General features: G+C 37.5%; 1 protein-coding gene and 1 long non-coding RNA gene across 3 annotated transcripts in view; one reads left to right on the forward strand and one right to left on the reverse strand.

The window, feature by feature from the left end:
- Nucleotides 1-24,541, reverse strand: part of LOC138142071 (uncharacterized) — a 123,020-nt gene extending 98,479 nt beyond the window's left edge. Inside the window, exon 1 of the long non-coding RNA XR_011163338.1 lies at nt 5,081-24,541. This is a non-coding gene — a long non-coding RNA (uncharacterized lncRNA). The remainder of the gene's footprint in view (nt 1-5,080) is intronic.
- Nucleotides 1-25,754, forward strand: part of ARHGAP6 (Rho GTPase activating protein 6) — a 703,646-nt gene that overhangs the window by 344,101 nt on the left and 333,791 nt on the right. The window contains exon 1 of one of the 2 annotated variants that reach the window (XM_069063001.1): nt 3,886-4,792. The exons of the other annotated variant lie outside the window; for it this stretch is intronic. Within the exon in view, the coding sequence (XP_068919102.1) occupies nt 4,748-4,792 (45 nt within the window). The 5' untranslated portion in view covers nt 3,886-4,747. Of the gene's footprint in view, nt 1-3,885; nt 4,793-25,754 lie in introns of those variants that run through there. 2 annotated transcript variants of the gene reach the window in all.

Below are 25,754 nucleotides of genomic sequence, written 5' to 3' on the forward strand. Positions count from 1 at the left end.
TCCTGATGAGCATCTCATCATTAGATCCAGATGGATCTGGAGGAGAAAGTGAGGCTGGTGACCTTGAACAGCCCTCCCTCACTCAAATTAAAGTTGACTGTAAGTCATGTCATCATTTCCCTGATACCATGGCCCTCTTTGAAAACAAAGGACAAACATAACAATGATAGAGAAACAAAAACTGTCAACAAAATATGATGTTATATATAATACATCTCTGTATTATATTTAACACATTTCAAATTGCTTAATAATTAACAAGACATTTAGAACTTTCCCAAACCTTTTAGAGTACTTTAGAGACCTTGTGCTTCAGGGCTAATAAATTCACTTTACTACCTCTAGCTGTTGGTGTCCCTCAGGGTTCTGTCCTGGTTACTATTCTCTTTTCCTTCACTACTATTTCACTTGGTGATTTTATCAACTCCTATGGATGTATTTACCATCTTTGTTCAGATGATACTCAAATCTACCTTCCCTGCCCCAATCTCTTTGCTAACCTCCGGTCTCACATCTCCAACTTCCCTTCAGACATCTTAAACTGGATGTTTAGTAGATACTTTAAACTAAATATGTTCAAAACTGAACTCATTATCTTTTTCCTTAAGCCCTTCCTCCCTGCCCCCCTATTTATTACTATAGAAACATGACCATCCTCTCAGACTCAGAACCTAGGAGTCAATCCTGGATTCTTCACTGTCATTCACATCCCCATCACTATCTTTTACTTCCCCATCCCAAATCCAAGCTGTTGCTAAGCCTTGTTGATTTCATCTTTGTCACATCTCCCAAATACACCCTTCTCTCCTCTGATGCTGCTATCACTCTAGTATGGGCATTCATTGCCTCACACCTTGATTACTGCAATAGCCAGTTGATGGGTATGCCTACCTCATATCTTTTCTTAGTCTAATCCATTCTCCATTCAGCCACTAAAGCGACTTTCCTAAAACCTGAGTCTGTTAATGTCACCCTTCCCCCCCCTCTATAAATTGTAGTGGCTTCCTGTTACCCCCAGGAACAAATATAAAATGTTGTGCTTGATGTTCAAAGCCCTTCATGACCTCTCAACCTCTTTCTACTTTTCCAGTCTTCTTATACCTTAATTTCCAATACATACTATTGGATCCAGTGACACTGGCCTCCTGGCTGTTTCATAAATAAGGCACTCCATTTCTTGGTTCTATGCAATCACTGACTGTTACCCATACCCAGGATGCTCTCCCTCCTCCACTCCAATAGACCTCTCTGACTTGCTTTAAATCCCAACTAAAATTCTGCCTCCTACAGGAAGCCTTCCCCAACCTCTCTTACTACCAGTGTCTTCCTTCTGTTATTTCCTATTTGTCCTGTATGTAGCTTGTTTTGTATGTATTTGTTTGTACATTGTCTTCTCCTTTAAATTGTAAGAACTATGAGGGCAGAGGCTATCCTTTGTCCCTTTTTTGTATGCCCAATGCTTAGCACAGTGCCTGACACATAGTAGGCATTTCATAAATGTTTATTGACTTGAAATGAATCAAGTAGATTTTAGAGGATTAACTAGTTTCTTTTCTTAAACTTATTGCTACATCCCTATAGAAAGCCCTTCAAAACTGGAAAAACAAGCCATAACCCATTACCTCTTTCCACCCAACTGTAACAATGGAGACTTGGCAATAAATATATCAGAATACAGAAGTTATGCCTAAAATGTTCATATATTCATAAGTAGAACTTGGTGACCATTGGTCAATTATAATACCTATAGAACCATTTTCTTGTTGCAGAACACACATAAAACCCAAGATACAATACGTAATTGATATTTTGAAAATTAAGCTGGCACACTCACTGGCTAAAGATCAAGGGACTAAAAAAAATTCCATATTGTGTAAATCATTAAACAGTTATGAGGGGAAGAGAACTCCAGTTTTAGTCTTCAAATGGGTGTGTGTGTGTTTGTGTGTGAAAGAGCTATAATATGAGAATAGAGAGAAGCAAGGGCTTAGGCAGAAGCCAGAGCCCATAATAACTTGCACCCATTCAAATGTTGTTATGGATTTAAAAGTGCCTAAACTGGAAAAAGCTGAATATATAAAAATCCCCTGAGTCTTATTAATTTTTACTTCTCCTCTTTCTCCTTGACCTTATGCTCCTTAGGAAAATTTTTTCATATTCTACTATCAGCTATAAGGCATACAGGCAAATACTCTGGGCTTCTATATTCCAGTTTTTTGTTTCCTAATTTCCACAATACATCCTGTACATATCTAGCCATGTCACCACATCTCCTCCCCTCCTTCTTCAGCTCCCCTTTATGTTATCTTCATCTTTGGTTAGATTTGAAGGAAGGGTCTGTCTCTCTTGTGTTTATTTGTATCCACAGGACTCTGGCCTCAGATACTTACTAGCTGTGTGACCCTGAGTAAGCCATTTAATCTCTGTTTGCCTTAATCCACTGGAGAAGGAAACAGCAAATTACTACAATTATCTTTTCCAAGAAAACTCCATGGACAGTGTAGTCCATGGGGTCATAAAGTGGCAGATATGACTGAACTAAAATTTATTAAGCACTTAAATCATGCTAGGCTTGTGTGTGTATGTATGTGTGTATATATATGTATATACATGTATAGGGTATACATATGTATATATGTATAGGTAGGTAAATAGATACAAAGCATTTATACAAAGTTATACAAAGAATTTTAAAAAGAAAAACAGCGCTACAATTTAGGGGTCTAGAAAGACTTCATGAAGGAAATCATGCATGCTATATATACAGCTATGCTCTGAAGAATGCTAAAAATTCCAAAATAAGTAGGTAAGGATTTGAATGTGTAAATGCATGAAGGCTGGGGTTGAGGTATCATAATGACTGTACCATCTGCTTTAGTGGTTGTGAGGAAAAACCTTTGTATACCTTAAAGTGCTGTACAAATGTGTGTTATCGTTCCAACTCTCTCATTTTACAGATAAGGAAACTGAGGCCCAAAGAGATGAACTCATTTGTGCAAGTGCCAAATGCACCACAGTCAGTCCTATAACTCACCCAGGGCTCTTGATTCCAAGACTATGACACTTTCCACTATAATTATGCCTTATATTATCTAACAATCCTTTTACATTTTTTGGACATTACTATACTCTCTGTCTTGCTGCCCTATAACACCGCTCTAGAACATGGTATTTAAAAGGTTGGCTTCTGTTTTCCTGTAAAGCTTGGAGTTATTAAAGCAGCTTTGCAACTTCCACATAGGTAGTCCATCTGCTCTCCTACTTTCTCTTCAGCCCAGGGCCAATTTATAGTTCATCTGAACAGGCTGTTCCAAATAGGCATACATATTGATGAACTCCTTTGTCCATGTAAATGCATGCCCTAATCTGAGCAATAGGCATTATGGGATGATGTAGACAAGAGTTATAGGAAAAACAAGCACACCTCAGTTGTGATCTTCATCCTTAGAACTTCAAAATCTATGAGATCACAAATTCATTTGAACATTAAACATTAGAGTATATTCTCTTAGTTGACAAAAAGTTGTTCCCCCTCTTTGATCCTAAAGGTTTTGCAAAGTTTATTCACTGTTTAAACAAAACAGATTCCCCCTCCCATCCTTGAAGCTGGCTTCCTCCCCATCCTTTTATCAATATCTCCAGTCCAGAATAGCAACACACCCCATTCCTATAGTGCCTCACAGATCTAAGCCAAAAGCTCCCTTTTCTCCTACTACCCGGTGCTCCTTAGCTGCTCTGCAATACTTTCTCAGCTCAGCAATGCCCCTCGAATTCCAGGCCTCCCTCACGAGCAAGTAGGCTTAGACTAGAGTCTTATGTTCCCAAGACCTACAATCCTTGGCGCAGCCCCTCCCCAGGGATAGCAATCACTACTGTTCCCTCCCCTGGGCCCTGAAGGAGACACTCCCCTAGTTCAGTTACACGCTTGTGGTAACAAGAAGTGGTAGGCTGTGTGTAAAGTGAAAGCAATCCTTTAAAAAAAAAAACCCATTAGTTGGAATAGTCTGGTACTCAGCGGGCTCAGAACCCAGAGCTGGAGGAGGGCCTGGGGCCACTATTTTACAATAAACTCCTCTGAATTCATCTGGATTCCTTCAGTTAAGTTTTACTAGCCTTCCAGCTCTGCACTGCTTATCTCTCTTCCATTGAAGGAGGTGGGACAGGGTTTGTTGGCTGCCGGCAGGTAGGAAGATCTGGTCCTACACCTGTTGTTCGGCTGGAAACCAAGCTACAGGTCCCGCTGCCAACAGCTGGCAACAGCAGCCTGAGCAGCAGCGGCAGCAGCAGCAAGTCTGGCCCAAGGAGAGCGGAAGGAATTAAATGCCCGCCCATTGCTTCTGACAGCCTCCTCCTTCTTTCTTTCTCTCCTCCTCCTCTTCCCTTCCAGCTTCACAACGTGAGAAGGGTCGTGTCTGCCAGTCTGTGTATGTGTGTTCTGTTGTGGTGGCTTGTGGTGGTTTTTTTTTTTTCAAACCAAAAAAATAAGAAAGCAGCCGCCAGGTTCACAACCGCGAGCAAAGCTGGTGCTGTCAGCAGGATGGTAGTGAAATAAGGTTGGACCGGAGCGCTCGCCCTGTCCGTTTCCAGGGAAGCAGGGGAGAAGTGGAGGCGAAGAAGGAGGAAAGGGGGCAGTCCGGGTGCTTTGGCAGCGCCCTGGCCAATAGCACCCCTGCAGCAGCTGGTGGCAGCGACTACAGACGCTGCCTCCAAACGCCTGGGGACACTGGTCTTGGCTTCTGAGGAAAGCATGGGGGACTCAGTATTTAATGAGAAAGCCCAGCTCCACTATGCGGTAAGTTGTCCAGTCACAGAACCGGAGATGGGACGGGTGGGAGGTTGGGGGGTTGGGTGGAGGAGCTATCTGGCCACGCAGGGAGGCTGCTGAAGGTGTTGGCCTCAGCCCCCTCTCCCTTCCTGGGCTGTTGGATGCTGGAGGTGGGCAGGGAAACCAAGGGAATCCTTGCGGATGCTGGAAGTCCTTAGGCGTGGGGAAGGGGAAGGAGAGCGGAGGGAGGCCAGGACAAGAGGTTTTGGTCGAGTGGAAGGGGCTGGGACTTCTGTTTGCGTGGCATTTCCTCACCTGTTGGGCACTCAGAGCAAGTTGAAGATGCCTGTAGATCGGCGGCTGAACGCATCTCTGGACTGTTAACCGTAGTGCCCTCGGGGACCCTTGCAATCTCAGTTAGGTGTCTATTAGGCGCTGAGCCCCTGGCAACTCAGGAAGGATAATTTGTGTCCAGTCAAACTAAACGGTGCACACACCTGGAAGAAGAGCGGTTTTTAATTGTGGTTGCTCTTCCTCTTCCTTCCGCTGTGCTAAAGGGGGGTTAAAAAGGCTAGCGACAAGATGGGAGGGCTCTGGGCTTAGGCTAGCTCTTGCATCTGGACTGGGGAGAGGGAGTTGAGAAATTGGGGCGCGCCTTGAGAAACTAGACTATACCGAGTTCCCAGTGTTTCCGAGTCACTTTTGTACGCCGAATGGGCTGATGGTTCTTTCCTGACTCAATCGGGACCAACCCATTCAGCCTTTTGGTCAAATATGTGGAAAGGACAGAAATAGAATTGGATACTAGTCAGTTTTTTTTTTTTAATTACTCTTTAAAATGACCTTGGTGGTGAAATAGATCACAGAAGAAATTCTGCAGGGTATAGATAGGCACGTAATGGTTTGGTTTATTTCTCTTGTGAGGGATGTGAGTTTCCCTCCAAGTTTTAAAAATAAGCATAGTTTTTTGTTTTGTTTTGTTTTCAGCAGAGCCAGTGTCTGAAGCAGCCTGTTCCATCTACAGGCTGGCCTGAACATTGGAGACCTGGATTCTCTGGCATTTAGTAGCTTTATGATCCTGGACAAGTCACTTGCCCCATCTATAAAGTCAAGGGCTTAGAACAGATAGGGAGTTATTAACTTGGGATCTTTGGATAGATTTCAGGGAGTACAATAATTTGTTGGGTTGAAATAAATATATATTTTATTTTATGCATTTAAAAATGCTATTCTGAGAAGAGGTCTCTAGACCTCACTAGACCAAAAGAGGTGTCCATAATACAAAAATGGGTTACTGAAAACCTGGTCCACATGATCCAGAAGTTTTGGGGAGCCTCTAGTGTCCTGTGACTCAATCCAGGAATATGATGAACAGTTCATGTTGACCTTTCAGATTTTTCTTTATGACAATCTGCTTCTCATTATGGATTTAATGTTGGCCTAGGGTTGTACTTGACCTCTACTTTTTCTGGAAGAAGAAAATATTAGAGTGTGAGTACTACTTAGAAATGTTGAGAGATGTCCCCATATTTTCTTAAGATTCATTCTTTTTGCAAGCTTATTTCAGTGTTATTAAGTTTCATTTTATGCAATGGGATAATCCTTTAAAAATAAAAAAGGGTTAGGTCTTTTATTTTTGCCAATTAGTAGTCTTGAAAAATAAACCAAGCACCCTCAGATCAGAAGTAACCTAATGCAAAACCCCTGTTTTACTTTTGCCTATATCTCCTTGGAAAACAATCTTAGGAAATTTAATGCTGTAGTTATACTTACTCTCCATTATTCTCTTTGGTGTAGGTCAGGATGAACAAAAGGAAATCACCAAAGGGGGTTAACTACCAGTGATATATCTTAGTTTACATGTTTGTTTATTTTCCCTATCATCACAAGGCTTTTTTTCCCCAAAATCTTGAATGAGTTTCCAGTTATCCTAATTTGTTTGAAATCAAGAGAGGAAATATCTAAGACTTTAGGGAACAACTTGAAATCTCTCTAAAGTTGCTGTTGCTGCGGGATGGGGAGCACAGCAGAGAGTAGTACACATTTACTGTTAACTGGAAGATTGAATTCATTATTCCCTGCCCTCTCCCTTCTCCCCTCACCCCCAGTGTTTATCACTAAAATTCACCCTATTGTGGTGGGATAACCTATGGCTATTTTTAGACCTCGGGAGATGTATCTCTGATGGTAGATTATAGTATTATTCTAGTGCCGATGGCCTTAAATTTGTCTAGACATTACTTACATTATAAGTTAAAGGATTTTAGGGTGAAGATTTCAGAAAGAAAATTCTATATACCCTTTCCAATGCTAGAAGCATCAAAGTTACACTGAAGGCCTTAAGTCATTTAGTATGCATACTTTAGACAAAATAAAGTATTTAGAAGGTCTCTATCGCAGATGAAGTACCATTCCAAAGAATTCTCTTTATGAAGCATGACCACTTGCTGTCCATATTTGTAAAGTTCTGTGTTGCTTAATCGCTCATCTAATCTTGCCACCCCTTGTCTATTTTTTTCCACTTTAGTTGTTTCTAGAAGCTTGCTTTTTGTTTTTACAAAAATATTCTGTCTCCTTTAAAAGGCTTACCCCTATTATGTCCTTAAGGTGTCCTGTCTCTTTAATAATATGAGGCCCCATCATTTTGGGACAGTTTCTCAGCACTATTCTTTTCCTTGTAGGTTTCAGTCATCTTTCTCATTTCTCTGTTCTGTATAACTTGATTTCATGTCTAAAATCTGGTTATTTGGTAAAGAAATAATCAGATAAAAGAAAATAATTTTTGGAGTTGCCATCAACATCCTATTTTTTTCTCATGTACATCACTTCAGTCATGGAGAACTAAAAACACAAAATTCCATAAAATTTCACCCTATTTTATATAATACTTCATAGTTTGTTATATAAATTGTTTTCATATATGTTATCTCAATTTTATCCTCTGGCAACCCAATGAGGTAGGCAATGCCTACCTCAGTAAGCTATTGAATTGAAAGAACTTTATAAACATGATATAAACAGATAGATAGCATCCCTATTTTACAGATGAGGAAACAGGATCCCAACACACATGTGACTACTGTCAGAGATAGAATAGGAAGGAAGAGAGGGAGGAAAGGAGAGAAGGAGGGTTTCTCAAGTGCCTTCTATGTACTAGGCAACATGCTCAACACTGAAAAATAACAACTAACATTTATGTGGCTCTTACTATGTGCTAGGTACTACTAAGTGCTTTCCAACTACTATTTCATTTGATTCTCACAACATCCCTAGGAGGGAGGGCTGTGCTATTATTATCCCCATTTTTCAGATGAGGAAGCTGAGGGAAATAGGGATTAAGTGACTTGCCCAGGGTCACACAATTAGTAAATATCTGAGGCTGGATTTAAACTCAGTTCTTCCTGACTCCAGGCCCAGTGTTCTATGCACTCTCACTTAGCTGCCCCAGTTTTCTCTGATCAGGGAATGTTTACTCCACCACCACTTCTACTCTCAGTTGAATAAGTAGGGAAAAGAGAACTGTATGCAAATTAATATCAAAGAGAAAGGAGCTGAAATAGGAGAACCAGAGACCTTCTGCCAAAGTATAAGGTACAGATTTGATCCAAGAAAGAAAAAGAATTTGAAAAAATTGTTAGTTTATAATTATCAATGGATTCTGAAATCAAGGTGAACTTTTTTAAAAAATCGACTCAACTTAGGCATGAATATTTTCATCATTAATGAAAATTCTTCATTTTTAGGTTTCTATTGTTGTTAAATTAACACTTTGAATATCATTTGACAGACAAGTAAAAACTCCATTTCAGATAACAGAGACAAAAGATTCACAATTTAATTCTAAAATAGTACTCTGTACCCTTTTGGATATAAAGGTCGTTATTTTAGTTATCTCATATGAATCAAAGGACCAGTAGGAATACTTGCTTTAAGAAAGTTACCACATCTGCTATATCAAGGAGATACAATGCACAATGAATTTGGCATGTCACATTGTACCCAAAACAATACTCAGAAGTTGGCAGGCTGTCAGTGATTGGGGTCTTAGCGACACTGACCAGAAACAGGCAGAACTAGATTCCTAAAATACTATGGATGTGAAAGTTTACTTGTTTACAAATGGCTAGAAATGGAGTCAGTAGAGGACTTTTCTATAATGCTAGTGATATTTTCAGCTAATCTGTGTAGGCTAATACTCGTAAACAAGGATTTTACACAGTTCTTAAGTTTTTCATGTTGCCTTTATGGTTATTGAATACTAATGAGTTCAGTTAAAATAATTGACCAAATTATGCATAAAAACAAAAACAAACAAACAAACCATACTTTGGGGCCTCACTTATCAGGTTTGACATTGTGGAATTAGTCAAGTAAGCTACCTGAATCTAACTCCCAGAGGCAATGTCTTCTTGTGGAAAGGAGGAGGGACTTATTTAGGCAAGAAACTTTGTGTCCAACCTAAGCTCTGAGACTTGGTATGTGACCTTTGTCTTTCTATCCCCAGCACTTCAGAGAAGGCCTGGCCCCAGAGTAACATTAGCTAACATTTATATAGCACTTTTAAGTGCAAGACATTTTACTCATGTTACCTTATTTGATCCTCCCAACATTCCTGGGAGGTAGATACTATAATTTTATAGGTGAGTATACTGAGAATGAGAGAAAGAGGTAAAATGACTCTTCTAGGGTTATATAGTTAATGTCTAAGGCAGAATTTGAACTCAGGACATCTAGTCTTTAAGTCTAGTACTATATTGAACCACTTGGCTGTGTCATAGTAGGAGTATACATTTAATAATGCTTGTTGATTGTTTGGTTGATTGATTTATCTTGGGTTAATTAGAACCTTTCTAAAATTGGATGTCTTCATCTATAAAATAAGGATAATAAGAATTATATTGCCTCCCTTAGAAAGGGAACATGAGGGAAGTACTTATAAACCTTAAAGCAGAAAAGGAGTTCAGGAGGTTGAGCCAAAATAAAATAAATTTTTAAAAAAGAAAAAAAAGAATGATTTTTTTTTTAAAAAAAAGCACATAAAAAATGTGACCTATGTCTGGCATAATTGTAGACCTAGGAATCTATTTAAAATCTGCTTAAAGTGTAATGCCCAGTTTAAGCATTAGTCCCATCAACTATCAATTGAGCCTGATTCTTCATTTCATTTATTCCAAGAACATTTATTGAGGGTTTACTATGTTTGTAGCACTATGACTATCAGTAATCATGTGTTTAAGAGAATGAGTGCTATCGCAGTGAAAAATAGGAAGAGGAAGCAAAGAAAAAGGGACAAGTTACAAATCTTAATGGGGGTAAACTATTAGATTTCAAAGAAGGGCTGATTACAGGAGGTACAGTATAAATTCTAACGTTCTGCAAATTATTCCTCTCAGTTATAATAATGGAGTGGGACTTTGTTATTCCCAATCAACAGAAGAAAAAACTTCAGCACAGGTCAAATGACTTGGCCAGTGCTGAAAAGGGATTCATCTCAAATATTACATTAAACTGGCTTCCAGATCTCTTCTCAGATTCTGACTCCCTGAAAATATAAACAGTATATTACAAACCCTGATTTCCTGCCAAGATCATGCAACATATGCCTTATTTCATTACAATACATGGAGTTTATATTGGATCCTCACATTTATTTATTTATTTTGGCAATTGGGGTTAAGTAACTTGCTCAAGGTTACACACCAGTTATTTCTGGGTGTGGTGCTAAGTATCTGAGCCCAGATTCAATCCCCCAGGTCATCCCGACACTGGGGCCGGTGCTCTTACTCGCTGAGTCACCTGGCCTCCCCTAGGATCCTCATATTTAAAATCACTTAGTTTAATATGAGAATATCGGCAACACTGCTTTTGTTTTAAAATAGATCTGAGTGCTTTTTGAATATTATTTCTTTCTATAACCCCCAAGAGATAGGTCCAGATTATTTATTCTACTTTGACAAGAAGGTTAAGTAGTTTTCCCCTTTTCAGATGTATCTCTAATAGGACCAAGGTTATGTTTCCAGAAAAGAGAGAACTTCAGAGATGAAATGGACCTCAGATCATCAGATTCACCACCACCACCCCCATTTTACATATGAGAATAATAGAGGAAGTGATTTGCCTAGGGGTTACCAACTAATAATTAACACAGCTTCAAGGAGAACCTAGTAACCTAGGTGTGGTGGCCTCATAATGAGATCTAAACTTCCTTCGATGGGTTCTTGGCCAAACTTCAAATGAATTCTGAATTTTTGTTATGTTTATGAAAAATCTATATTTGTCATTATATGTCAGCATTATTAAACAAGTTTATTTTCTAATTAGTTTCTCCCAGAATGAATTCTTATGCAACTGATGATTTTTTCCCAAAATTTATCAATACTTTAAAATTTTTTTTCTAGTAACAAATCTTAAAAACATTCATCTTTCCTCACTACCCTCAATTAAGTAAAATTTAAAACCCTCTAAACAAATCTTCCAAAACATATCTACATAGTTCAGTAAAACAAGTCCTATGTTAGCCATGCCTGAAAATGTATGTCTCTTTCTGCCTTTTAAGTTCATCATCTCTCCACTAGAAGGTGAATAGCGTGTTTTATCTCCATTTAGGCTCTCATTGTTTAGGTCAAAGTTCTAAAACCTTACAAAGTTGTTTTTCTCTATAATGCTATTATCATTGTATAAATTGTTCTCTTTATTCTACTTACTTAGTTTAGCATCAGTTCATAGACATCTTCCCAGTTTCCTCAGAGATTGTCCATTTCGTTATTTCCTATGGCACAAAAATATTTCAATTTACTCACATAGCACAAAATTTGTTTAGTTATTCCCCAATAGGAAGACAGCTACCTTATTTCCATTTTCTGGCTACTGTAAAGAACTGGTCACATATATATATGCACACAAATGTCTCTATACACACATTCTTATATATACGCACATGTTTATGACTGTATATGTGTGTTTGTGTATATAATATGTATGTGTGCATGTATATGTATGTATGTATATGTATGAAAGAACCCGGCCAATGAGTTTCTTTTTTGTGCCCAGCCATACCTTGTCCAGGTAGAAGATCAGAATATGTGCATTATAGAGGAACTTTTGTAGATGGATCAAAGGGACTTTGGAAAGACCACTAGGCTGGTGACTCTCAAGTATAGTGTTGCTCGGTGGGACAATTATATATGACACTTCCTCACTGGTTAATCAAAAAAGTGTCAACTTATTTTCCTGTAAGCTTACAGAGGCAGCATGTGAGCCTGTATGAACTGTTCACACTACTGAAGTGTCCCAAGTATCACATAGGATATTCACCAAGCATACACACACACACACACAGTAACTTTCCAATTTTTGACTTCCTGTGCTCCCTACCCTACTTCCTCTTTGCTGCTTCTGTTTTCCCAGATCCGTTTTTCTGACTATAGCCTGGTAACCTGATTTTGTCCTACATACACTATTAGATCTTCAGCAACAGAGGGCTACAACTTTCCCCCCTTAACTGTGATCTTTTATTTATCCAGAATATAAAAAGATAGACTATTTGAAGCAAGCCAATACTCTAACCATATATACCAGATGAAGACAAAAATTTTTTAAAATTATGGCATAAAATCCATCCACAAGACTAAATCTATTGAAAATAATTTGGTCTTTGGTAATTCAAAAGAGAGTCTTTAAATTTTCATGATTTATCTATCTGTCTATAAATGGGTATGCCTCATGGGCACACTCTTATCACGGCCCCTGAAGCAACTCTGCTATCATTGTATTATACTGCTGATTTCAAAGGTGTAGGAGACTAGGCTTAACCTTTCCCAAATTTATGGCATATTTATGGATTAAATATCTCATTTCCTGTTTGCTTGTTGTTTTTCTTTTTTTTCCCATAAGAATAAGCTGTAAAATACAGGAGACTTGTGGACAGTTTAGTTTATCTTCTTTACTAAGGGTGGTCCCCTCTGCTTATTACAGCTACTTCTTCAAAACTCCTATAAATTACCTCTCATGCTTCTGAACATTTTCCAAAGCAGATCCTAATGTCTCTTCCTTTATTTTTCTACTATCCTATGAAACTATCTATCTCTCTTCCAAGACTTTACCCTCTACCTATTCTAAGATTCAGCTAATTTTAGCAGTAAACCTTTCTAGAGAGTTACCAGAGACCATTAAAACTTTCCAAAATATAGTTTACTTCTGCTAAGTCTGATAAACATAGAGGAGGTACAGTACTGCTCCATTTATACTTTATTGTTTGGGGATAAGATGCTTAGTACATGAAAGTTAATTTTCTAAGGAACTAAAACTTAAATCCTTAAGCACTAAAACCTTAAAAAATATTTTTAACCAAATTGGGGATCTTTCCAGATTATTTTCTATTTTCTTGCCATCTTGAACAGTGTTTACAGAACACAATTTAGTCTTTTTTTGTTTTTTTTTTCTATGTAGCTCTCATTCTGAGGCAACTAGGTGGCTCAGTGGATAGATTGTTGGGTTTGGAACCAGGAAGACTCATCTTAATGAGTTTAAATTCAGCCTCAGACACTTACTAGCTGTGTGACCTTGGGCAAGTCACTTAACCTTAGCCCTGAAAAAAGAAAAAGAAGAAATTTTGTTTAGAGTATGAGAAAGGGGCTGATGTGACCAAGACTAACTAAGAAGCAAATTCAGTGAATTTAAGTATTTGTAAGGTACTTTGACTTTTGAGATTTCCTTTTCCTGTCCTAAGCATTTTTTTGCAAACTAATTCTTCTAGTTAACCTTACTCCTATATATCCCATATGCCAAAGGCTTGAATCTACTGTTGTTAAAACTTATGATAGGGGCCTCTAGGTGCTGCAGTGGATAGAGCACCAGCCCTGGAGTCTCAAATCTGGCCTCTGACACTTAACACAAAACTAACCATGTGACCTTGGGCAAGTCACTTAACCCCAATTGCCCTACCTTCCACCCTCCAAAAAAGCAAAAAAAAAACCCCAAAAATCAAAATAAAAAACTTATGATAAAATTAAGCAATGTAAACTCTCACCATCCATTATAATGTTATCTTTCAGTCTTACTTATGACTCAAAGATGCTAATGTAGTGAACCATCTCCATACTGATAAATTATACAAAAACAGGCTAATTTGTTAGTCCAAATATAGAAGGTTAGTGCTGAGTACTCCTTGACTTCCATTTACTTAAAAGGCATCTCAGAGGAATTAGAGTGTAAATGCTAAAACCAAAAATAGTCAACATTTTGTTCTTTTTGGATAATGAACACATTTTCTGATGTCTTTTTTTTTTTTTTTTACTTTTTAAAATTAAAGTTACTGGGAATTACAGTTACAGACTAGGAAATAAGATATACAGGCACTGGGATATGGAGATCCATCTTGCCCAACTGAAAAGTCAGAGGGGAAATAGGGGAGGGGATGTTCAGTGGAATCATTGTTTTAGGGGGGTGGGTAGGGGAAAGATGGGGAGAAAATTTGTAACTCAAAATCTTGTGGAAATGAATGTTGTAAACTAAAAATAAACAAATAAATTAAAAATTCACTATAAAAATTAAATAAAGTTATAGTTAGAGTGCCCACCAAATTAGATTCCTGAAATACAGTCTGGGGATTGTAGTTTTGGGGAAAATTTCCTGCAGGAGTATCAAAAGGGAGTACAGATCAGTTTGATGATCTTTTTTTCTAAACAAAAACTTTTTAATGACTCCCCAACACACTTTTGCAGTTAAGATATGCAATAAAGATATTCTTAGCCTCTCCAAATTAAACAGAGGGAAATTCTTTTAAAAATTCACCAGTTTTGGGAGAACCTCCAGGTTCTCTGTGCCAGGTACGTTGTCCCTAGACACAGTCATAGTTCCTAGAGATTGCTTTGGGCTCTCATTTATCTAGGCCACTTTAAATAGACTGAAAATGTAATAATAGTCTAGTAACAGAATGGAATGTTTAGTTTGTTCAAACAACTTGAACATGCTAACACATAGCATCATTTTTATAAATATTTACACACATGGCTTCAAATAATCTTTTTTGTAGTATGATGTCACATTGTTAGTCAGGTCAGGAGAAGGGTCACCATCCTGACTTTATCTCCAAGGGAGTTTATCCCCTATGAATTCTGCTCACCAAATCAAGGAGTAGTCTCTTAGACCAAGATGAAGGGTGAATACTTTGGGTCATAGTAGGGGCTCTTCACCCATAATGCCAATTTAGAGAACCATCATGCTAAGAATTTAGATTCAGCCCTGTATTACCATGGTTCTTTAACAATGTTTAACATTACCAATATTCTTTTGATATTGCTTACTTTTTAAAAAATATTTTAACATTCTTTTTTTTTAATTGAGTTCCAAATTCTCTCTCTTCCTCTAACCCCTCCTCCAACTACTGAAAAGGCAAGCAACATGGAATCAATTATATGTGTGAAATCATGTAAAGCATTTCTATATTAGCCATGTTGCAAAAGAAGGGCAAGACAAGTAAAGAATGTGAGAAAATTACACTTCTGTTTGCACCCAGAATTCTCTCTCTCTAGAGGTAGATAGTGTTTTTCATCATGAGTATTTTGGAATTGTCTTGAATCATTGTATTAATCAGAATAGGTAAGTCTTTTACAATTGATCATCATGCAATATTGCTATTACTGTGTGCAATGATCTCCTGGTTCTTCTCACTTCACTTTGCATCAATTTATATACTTCTTCCTAGGTTGTTCTGAAACCATCCTCCCTCATTATTTCTTATAGCACAGTAATATTCTGTCATAATCATATACCAAAACTTTTTCAGCCATTCCTCAATTGATGGGCATTCTCTCATTTTGCAATTCTTTGTCATCACAAAAAAAGCTACTATAAATATTTTTGTACATATAGGACCTTTCCCTTTTTCTTTTATTTCTTTGGGGTACAGACTCAGTAGTGGTATTGATGGCTCAAAGGGTGTACACTACACAGTTTGATAGCCCTTTGGGCATAATTCCAAATCATTATCCCAAATGGTGGTAGCAGGTCCCAACTCTACCAACAGTGTACAGTGTCCTGATTTTTCTACATACCCTCCAGCATTGATAATTTTTTTTCTGTCATGTTAGTCAATCTGATAGATGTGAGATGGTACCTCAGTGTTGTTTTAATTTGCATTTTTCTAATCAGTAGTGATTGGAGAATATTTTCATATGATCATTGATAGCTCTGATTTCTTCTGAAAACTGCCTGTTCATATCCTTTGACCATTTATCACTTGGGGAATGGCTCTTATTTTTATGAATTTGCTTCAGTTCTGATATTGCTTGTTGTTCACTGGCAAGAGTATGAAGCTCTTCCAAGTTTCTTAGCACACCAGACCCCAGAATTGTTTGTGCTCTTTTTCCTATACTTACAAGCTAAGTTTTGTTTTATTCTAAAGTCAAATTCTGACATGGCATTTGATTTTTTCAGTTTAAACTGTGCTGGTAATTTTGTGACTCTACTATAAGCTGCTAGACTAAAAGTTTGTTGACAACTTTGGGTCCTCTTAGCTACATTTTGTAGATCCCCCATGGCCTGATGTTATGCTGGGCATTTAATAACACCTAGCATTTACATAGATTTTACCAAAAAAATAACTTTAGAAATATTTATTTTTATCCTCACAACAAACTCAGGAGGGAGGTGCCATTGTTGTTCTCATTTTTGCAGACAAGGATACTGAGGCAGACAGAAATTGAATGACTTGCTGAAGATCACAAATCTAGTAATTGTATGATGCTGGATTTGAGCTCAAGTCTTCCTGACTCCAGGTCCAGAGTTTTATCCATTGTGCCATTTATCTGCCTAGCTATATATAGTAAATGTTTATTACTGTTGTGAATGTTGTCATAGTATAACTCTATGGAATGTGTAATATTTAAAAATATGTTAATCTCATATCAGGAAGTTTTCTTTAGATTTAGGGGAATATGCACAAAACATCTTTTCCTTGATTACCACCCAATAATTCTAATTGTGACCTTTTATATTTATGTCATGTTGATACCTATGATGTACTGTCTCTTATTCAATTAAAAAAATTATTTGTGTTAATTTTTAGACAACTCAAGGGCTCCAAAACACTTCTGTATTTAATATATAACAAAATCCTTAGTATAAGAAGTACAAATCTAGTCAAAATAAATCAGGCTTGAGAAGTAGTCTGGAGGCCTGGCCTTGGAGTCAGGAAGGCCTAGGTTCAAACATTGCCTCTGAAATGCATGGTAAGTATGTGACTCAAAATCACCTAACCTCTCAGTGCTTCAGGCAATTATCTAAAATTAAAAGTGTCAGAAAAGTCGCAAATCTGCACAGATAGAGGGAGTTTCTGCAATGGTAGTTCCCACATGGATGAAATCATAATGCAAGTCTAAATTAAATATAGACTCTGAGTTTTTCATTTCTTTAAAGTAATTCGACAAAGGAAACATTGAGTCTAGCCATTTATCTAATTAATGGATAAAAGGATTTTGTGACTTTTCATCTCACTGATTCATCATTCCATAACTGGTTTAATTTGGATTCATTATATATCATAAATAATATAATATATATTATATATATATATATTTATCATAAGATGAGAAATTTTTTTTGATGGTCCTGAAATTATAGAGATAACACTTATCAGTCCTTTTGCAAGTTAAAACATTTTGACACTGGAAGTACCAGTAGGGGGTAAGAAGATATGAGAGTGTAAGGTCAATTTTTTTCATTCCATAATTATCCTCATATTAAGCCTAGTTCAGGTGAAGTAATTCAGCATATGTGTTGCAGATTCAGTCAGGTTTATCTCCTTTGTGTAAGAAAGGACAGTATATAGGTTTTTCTGAATCAGAACCATTCTGCACATGGTGTCAAAGAAATTCAATAACTTCATAATCTCATGTCAAATTATGAATTACATAGGCATTCTTTCTCTCTGTTTTCTCACATTCCAACCCAATTCATTCCTCTTCTCTCTGGAGATAATGCCTAGATCTATAGATCTAGCCAGCTCCCCTAAAATCTGGTCTTCCTTCAGCAGTTTCCTATTCGGCTTTCTGAATTGGATGACCCAAAGGCACTTCAAACTATCTCAAAAAGAGAGCTCATTATCTTTCCCCTTAAATCCTCTGTTCTCCTAAACTTTCCCAGGTTGCTACCATTTTCCCACTCCCCCAGGCTCACAGCCTCCATGTCATCCTCAGCTTCCTACTCACACTTGAGTGTGACCCCAGACAACCAATCTTTTCTCATGTCTTCTCATTTTTACCTTCACAACTTCACCTGTACTTTCCCCCTTCACATAGTCACCATCCCAGTGCAACCAGTAAATTTGCCTGGACAATTGCAATAGCTTTCTGGTTGGTGTCACTTAATCAGCTCTCATTCCACTCCACTTCATCCTCCACATAGCTGGCAAATTAATTTTTCTAAAAAGCAGACCTGACCCTGCCTCCTGCCCCTACACAATAAATTCTAATAGTTCCCTGTTACCTCTAAGATCAAATACACATTCCTTCAGAACTTAAAGTTCTTCACAGCCTGGCCCCTGCACACTTTGCCAGCATTCTTACACATTACTCCCATGCATTCTCTGGTTCAGTCCTACTGACCTACTGGTCATTCTTCACATATGATATTACATCTCTCATCCCTGTACTTCCACACTATCTATGTCTAGAATGCACACTCTGCTCATCTCTGCCTCTTGGAATTTCTAGTTTCTTTCAAAAGCCACTTTCTATATGAAACCTTTTCCTGATTCCTCCACCTGCTAGTGCTCTTCTCCCCAAACTACTATTCAGTCAGTCTGTCAACAAGCATTTATTAAGGCTATATTATGTACCAGGCACAGCAATAACCTTGCAAAATATGTAGAAAGACAAAAAAGAATTGTGGTCCCTGTCCTCAAGGATGTCACATTCTAATAGGAGAGAAAACATGCAAATAACTGTCTACATAAAGGATATTTAATCTTCAAAGGAATGTAATTATAGAGAGAAGGCTAGAGTGGTAAGGACTGGGAAAGGCTTCTTAACAGAAGATGGGCTTTGAGCTGAGTCTTGAGGAACACAGGAAAACCAGAAGCCAGAGATGAGGAGAAGGAGAATTCCAAGGAGAGGAGGCAACCAGTGAAAAGGCAGTGAGTTGGGATCAGAATTATGGGTGAGGAACATTAGGAAGGCCAGTGTAGCTGCACTGTAGATGACATATAAGAAGAGTAAAATGTAAGAAGAATGGAAAGGTAGGAGGGGCCACCTTTGAAAGGTTTTAAATGCCAAACAGAGATATTGATTGTGGAGGTAATAGGGAGCCCTTGGAGTTTGCTGATTAGGGAGTCAACATGATCACACCTGCTCTTTAAGAAAATTCCTTTGGCAGTTGAATGGGAGAATGGATGGAAGTCAAAGACATAAGGGTGCTTCCAATTATGAAGCTATTGCAATAGCTGAGTTCTGAGATGATGATTTAAGTGGAGAGAAAGATATATATATATATATACACATATATATAAACCATAATTTGTGTAGATGTATATATACATATATAACATAAATATAACATTCATTTATTTTTAATAACATTTTATTTTTACCAAAGTACATATTAAAACAATTTAAAACATTTTTAAAAGTTTTCAGGTCTAAATCCTATCACACTCTCCCACCCTGCCCTACCCCCCAAGATGGTAAGCAATCCTATATAGGTTATACACGTGCAATCATATAAAACATTTCCATATTAGTCATTTTGTACAAAAAGACTCAAACAAAAAAAGAAGGAAGGAAGAAAAAAGAGAAAAACAGCATGTTTCAGTCTGTATTCAGACCATATCAGTTCTTTCTCCAGAGGTGGATGGCATGCTTCATCATGAGTTCTTTGGGATTGTATTGGATAATTATCACATTCATTTATGTAATATATGTACATACATACATATATACACACATATAGGTATACAGGGGGCGCACTGGAACCAGCTTGAGAAAGCCAATTGTTATCAGTGTGAACATTTACAACTGAAATCAGCAATTGCTACAAATCAAGGCTCTATGTACTGTTTCGTTAACTGTCTAGATTTTTTTGAAAGTGATACAGAGAAATCATTAATAATGAAGATTAAACTTAAAAGTATGTTGTTCATTAATTTTTTTGAGAACCTACTGTTAAATATTTACCGGCTCCTCCTATATGTATCTGTACTTTTCCTCTTCAGTTAGAATGTAAGCTCTCTGAAGGCAGGAACTGTTTCACTCTTGCTTTTGTGTCTCCACTGAATAACATGGTTTTTGTTGTTGCTCATTCATTTCAGTCACATCCAACTCTTCATGACTCCATTTGGGGCTTTCTTGACAAAGATACTGTAGTGGTTTGCCATTTCCTTCTCATTTTACAGATTGAGGAAACCGAGGAAAAGAGGGTTAAGTGACTTGCCCAGGGTCACACAGCTATTACATGTCTGAGGCTGAATTTGAACTCTGGAAGATGAGTCTTCCTGACTTTGGTCTGTTTAACGTGGAATAGGTGTTTACTTTCATTAAGTTAAAAACAGTTCTGTAAAGCTCTTAGAAATAATTATGCTGGGGTCAGCTAGGTGGCACAGTGAGTAGAGCGCCAGCCCTGGAGTCAGGAGGACCCGAGTTCGGTTCCAGCCTCAGACACAACATCCACACAAAAAAACTAGCCATGTAACCTTGGGCAAGTTACTTAACCCCAACTGACCTTCAAAAAAAAAAAAGAAATAATTATGCTGACTTGGAGTCATTAGTATACCATCTGAATTGGGCAAATCAATTTAGCTGAAATTCACTGTCATGGCCTCCCTTTCTTATGGAGTACTTTCCAACTCTATTGATCTTTCACCCCAGCAAATTCATGAAAAATGGAAGGGGAGTAATCAGGGCTGGGTGACCGACAGAGGAAGCCCAAAAGATTTTCTTGCTAAATTTATCAACAAAAAAGATCAGTCTGCCTGATGACATTTTTAGCTGTGTCAGGGTTATTTTTGTAGCTCTGAATGTCGTGTTTTCTTCAGCAATGGGTCCTCTGTGGAATCTCTTTGGGTGTATATACATTGTGCCACTGCTCAGAATGTCCTCCATGCATGGGTGCTAGACTAGAGAACCCCTATTTCAGGAACAAGAAAAGAATGGAGCTTTTAGCTGCCTAGAAAAGTCCCTCAAACTGGAAACTTTGCCTTACTCATGGTTTTCCAGAAATAAAGTATTAATGAATGGAAAAAAATAAAATAAATAAGGACTGCATTTATTGGGGGGGTGGAGACAATACAACAAAGGTACCTATATTATGTCATGGACAAAAGAAATGTAATTATTATGTAAACCTGCCCGATATACATCCTTGCATGCCTTTTCTATTCATTTAGTCCTAAAGGGAGTGTCATTTCATAAAATTCTCTTGGGAGAAAAGCCTGAACCTTATCAAGATTTAACTGGCTGGAAAGAACACTTAGAACCATTTTTATTAGTGAAGACTGTGGTGTAAAATCTTATTACTGGGACACAGGTTGAAAGACTTCCTCCATTTGCTTAACACCAACCTTAACATTGAGAACTAGAGTGATGATGCCGTTACCAAGTACAGTCCATCCTTTGTTGGCTATTTTAATTATCTCATGGCATTTTGATGTGAATTATGTTTTGACCTTTTGCAAGTTGCTCTCATACTTCTGAACAACAACAGCAAGAAGAAAGAGGATTTATATAGTTCTTAATTTGCAGAGTGCTTTACAAATATTATCTCATTTTATCTTCACGACTACCCAGAGAGGTACGTTATTATTCTTACTTTACAAATGAGGAAACTGAGACAAGTAGAAGTTAAGTGGCTTGCTTCAAAGCACAGCTAGTAGTAAGTGTCTGAGGCAGGAATCAAACTCTATTGTTCCTAACTTCAAGTTTAGAGATTATAATGTTTTGAAGAAAGTTTTATTAGCCTATCCCTATCTTTTAAGTAAGCTGTCAAGAATTATTTTCTTTTGATTTGAACACCCCAGGCCATCCTGGCTCCAAGCCTATTTCTCTTAAAAACTGTCATTCATTCACAATAATTTGCTAAGAATCATAAAATGTCTTAATCAATCTCAATAGCCCTCAGGTTCAGTAGAATCTTTCCTTTGGCTAAATGCCATGAAATGGTTGAAATGAAGAATATGTGTACATATGCCAGGTATATTTAAAGAGCATGGAGAATAATTCCATAAATAACAAAATCTTATCACTTTTTAGTTACACCATGTATGTGTATATAAGTATTCTATGTGATTATGAATGTGTATTAATATGTATGTAATGAGTGAGTGGTATGGGTAGAAAGAGCTGGATGGCCTACCTTTGACATTTGTCAGCTGTGTGACCCTGGGTAAGTCACTTAATCCTGAGTAATCCTGTGTAATCTTGGGTAAGTCACTCAATTTAGTACCCTTTGGCCTAGGCAACTATGTAAGGAACAGAAGAGATGTTGACCAGCACTGGAAAAGGGGACTTTCTTCACGTGGGAATATTCTGTATCAAAAAAATCACTAGTCCAACCTTTCTTTCCTATGCCAAATTATGTACACTTAAAATTCTTCCTTAGATCCTTCTTACCTTTCTAGTTTTCATAGACATTGTTTTATTCCAGGAATATTTTGGTCTAACCATCCATTCTAGACATCAGGCAGCAAGTTGGCACAGTGAATAGAGAGCCAGTTCTGGATACAGGAAGCCTCACCTTTCTAAGTTCAAATCTGGCCCCAGACATTTCCTGGCTGTGTGACCCTGGGCAAATGGTTCAATACTGTTTGCCTCAGTTTCCTCATCTGTAAAATGAGCTGGAGAAGGAAATAGCAAGCCCCTCTGGTATCTTTGCCAAGAAAAACCCAAATGGTGTCATGAAAAGTTGAACATGACTGAACAATAACATCATAGACTGCTGTTCCTCACACCTAATTGTCCTTCTCTTTTCCTGACATATATTTTTCCAGTGATATCCTTTGAGTTACTTCTTAGGCACAGTAGTAAGCAGTAATTTGTTGCATTCTACTCATGCCACCACGATGTTTGGGTGACTCTAAATTTTAATTCTTTGGAGACTTTAGTATTCTATGATTTTCATGCATATAGCATCACTGCAAGAATAATTTTGTTTTTAAAAAATGAACCTTTGTTTCAGGGAAAAGTTTGGTGTCACTGAACAATTTCCATTTCCTATTCTATTATCAGTATTAAAATCTTATTTAAATAGGCAGCATTAGATTGGTCTCAACTGCACACATCTCATTTTTTTAAATTTAGTTTAATATTGATTTTGATCTTTGCTCAAACAAAAAGGTAGATTGCCTTCACACAGCTGATTCAGAAAGATGCCCACATTGATAACTAGACATTTCCTTTCTCTTAGAATATAATTATTTCCATCTTTCACAATGATGTTCAGTACTCTCCAGGTTCAGTGCCTTCCTTCTCCCTCTTTTTTTTTGTTTTTTGGAGAGGGGAAGGTAGGGAAATTGGGGTTAAGTGACTTGCCCAAGGTCACACAGCCAGTTTTGTGTTAAGTGTCTGAGGCCAGATTTGAACTCAGGTCTTCCAGACTCCCCTTCCTTCTCCATCTTGAAGAAAATATTTATGACATATAGATGTGAGGCTTCTGTGTTGCACACAAACTTTTGATTTCTTTTGCTTTTTACTCAGGAACTTAACTCCAACAGTAGTTTCCCTGATCGCAGAATCCTGCCCATCCCAGCAATACATTATTGAGGTTGGCCATGAGAATCATTAAAAGACTGGCCTTTCAGATTACAAAATCAGAATATGAGGCCCAGAAAGGCTGTTATCTGCCCAGGATCAGAGTAAATTAATGGCAATTCTGGGGTGAATCTCAAAGATCTTGACCCTTGTCCATTGGTCCTTTTTCTAAGCCTTTACTGATTAGGCTGAGTGAAATTAAAGCTATAACATGAGTTACCATAATCCTCTCCTAATTTCTTATACCTGAGATCTGCCCTTGTACTAAAACTATGGGAATTAAAAACAAAAAACAACATTTAGACTCATATCTCTGAAACAGTTCTTATCTGTCCATACATTTGTAATTTAGAAAAAAAAAATGTCCAGACATTTCTTAATTGACATATTTTATTCCAGTCCAGAGATCAGAAATTTTGATGAATCTATGTTCAGTTTTAAAATCTAATTGGAAATTAAAGATGTGTTGACTCAGTTGGAGAGGAAATATTTTCATGACAGAGGCTGTCTACACTGCATAAAGTGGAATGGATATTTGACAAATAACCTGTCTGATTTTATCAGTGTAGATGGCCAAAGTAAACAACGCAAGCACCCACCTTCAACTCTATCCAAGTAACTCCTTAGAAACCTGAGTTATCTGCTGTGGCTGTGGCTATCCACATCCCTAAGGTTAGCTGGGAAAGTGCCAGATCTCCATTTTGCTGTGTAGAGACATCATCCAAAGCTGAGCCACAGATCATCATGTGAAGGCAGGGGTTGTACTTAGGGAAATCTAAGGGAAGGCTTGTTATACTTAAAGTCAGCATGTGCCTGAAAGCCAATGTGATATTAGGAGTGTTTGCATCTGCCTTCTGGTCCCAGCTTCAACAACTGAGCATCTGTATGTTATCAACTAAATGACGTCATCTCATAGAATCTTGGTTGCTTTATGTGTAAATTAATGATGATAATATTTGTCCTACTCATCTAGCCAGGGTGGTCTTAAGGAAAGTGCTTTGTAAATCAAAAACTGCGTGCTACATAAATGAAAATGTGTCCAATACATGTAGACAACTCACTCTTCCACGGATTTATCTTGAAACCAAAATAACACACCTCTGAAGTGTGCTGTGACCAACTCATTCTTTTTCTGAGACAAAGATACATCTCTTTAAACTAGGCATCCTGAAACTAAAAGAGATTATCTTTCAGAGGACATTGTATTCTATACATAATGACTTTCAGAGAACTATCATTCTCACCAATTCTAACCAAAATAGGATCTGCACATTTGTCACATATTAGTTGGTCCCAAACCTTGACTGTACCAGGTTTTTCACTTTAGTATCATACAATACTACCTCAAATACTCCAACATAGGAAAGAATTTAAAGAGTCTTAAGGGATTGACCATATAAAAGCCACCTTCTGATCTCCAGACATTTCTATATGTGCTGCTAATAGCCTACCCACAGAAATTACAGAGCATTTCACATACTCCCAGTACATCCTTTGTTTTGCCAGAGATGTAGTCAGGCTTCAGGCCCTGCCCTAAATTCTATAATGCTTGCCACCCCCACTGTTTCTTTTGGCAGGCTCTTCTACATTCCTGTGACTCTTTCAAAGAAGAAGCCTTAACTTCATTCCTTCTATAGTAGGATTTCAGATTATTTCTCTTTCCTTCAGAACAGATGTCTTGCTTCAGGTTCATTTAGTCCCTTGGGGAACAAAATTTTTACCTTAATAGATCTTGTAATTAGGAGATATACAAATGCATGTGTGTGTATGTATATATATTACATAGTATACATATGTGCCTATATATTCATATGTATTATTTATCAGGAAGTTTTTTTTTCTTAAAATTGAGGTTATAAGACTAACATAGGATGACTTTTTTTTTTCTTCCCCAATGCTATGCTTGGTGGAATTAATTACTTTCAATAACATTGAAGGAAGCTTGGACTGAGAACCAAAATTTTATCCCTTAAGGGTGTGTTGTCCTGACCAAAAAGGAGGAAATTCCACTTTAAAGTAGAAATTGGGTCAACACTACAGTAAGAGCCACAACCTAAAAACTTAATGTTTTTTAATGTCGTGAATGTTATATGAAGTTTTCAATTTGGTCACACAATCTGAATTCCCTATAATCTATGTCCTTTATTTTTCCATGATTAGGTTACCTCTATCAGGCAGCTAACTGGGTCTGCTATAATAGGAAGAGAAAAAAAGGATTCATTATTTGATGATTTTCATAGAGATGTTAGAGA

This window comes from Petaurus breviceps, unplaced genomic scaffold, assembly GCF_028583685.1.
Source record: "Petaurus breviceps papuanus isolate PSGF00001 unplaced genomic scaffold, PetGlider_PUasm1.0 90515, whole genome shotgun sequence".
In the NCBI taxonomy this organism is placed as follows: Eukaryota; Metazoa; Chordata; class Mammalia; order Diprotodontia; family Petauridae; genus Petaurus; species Petaurus breviceps.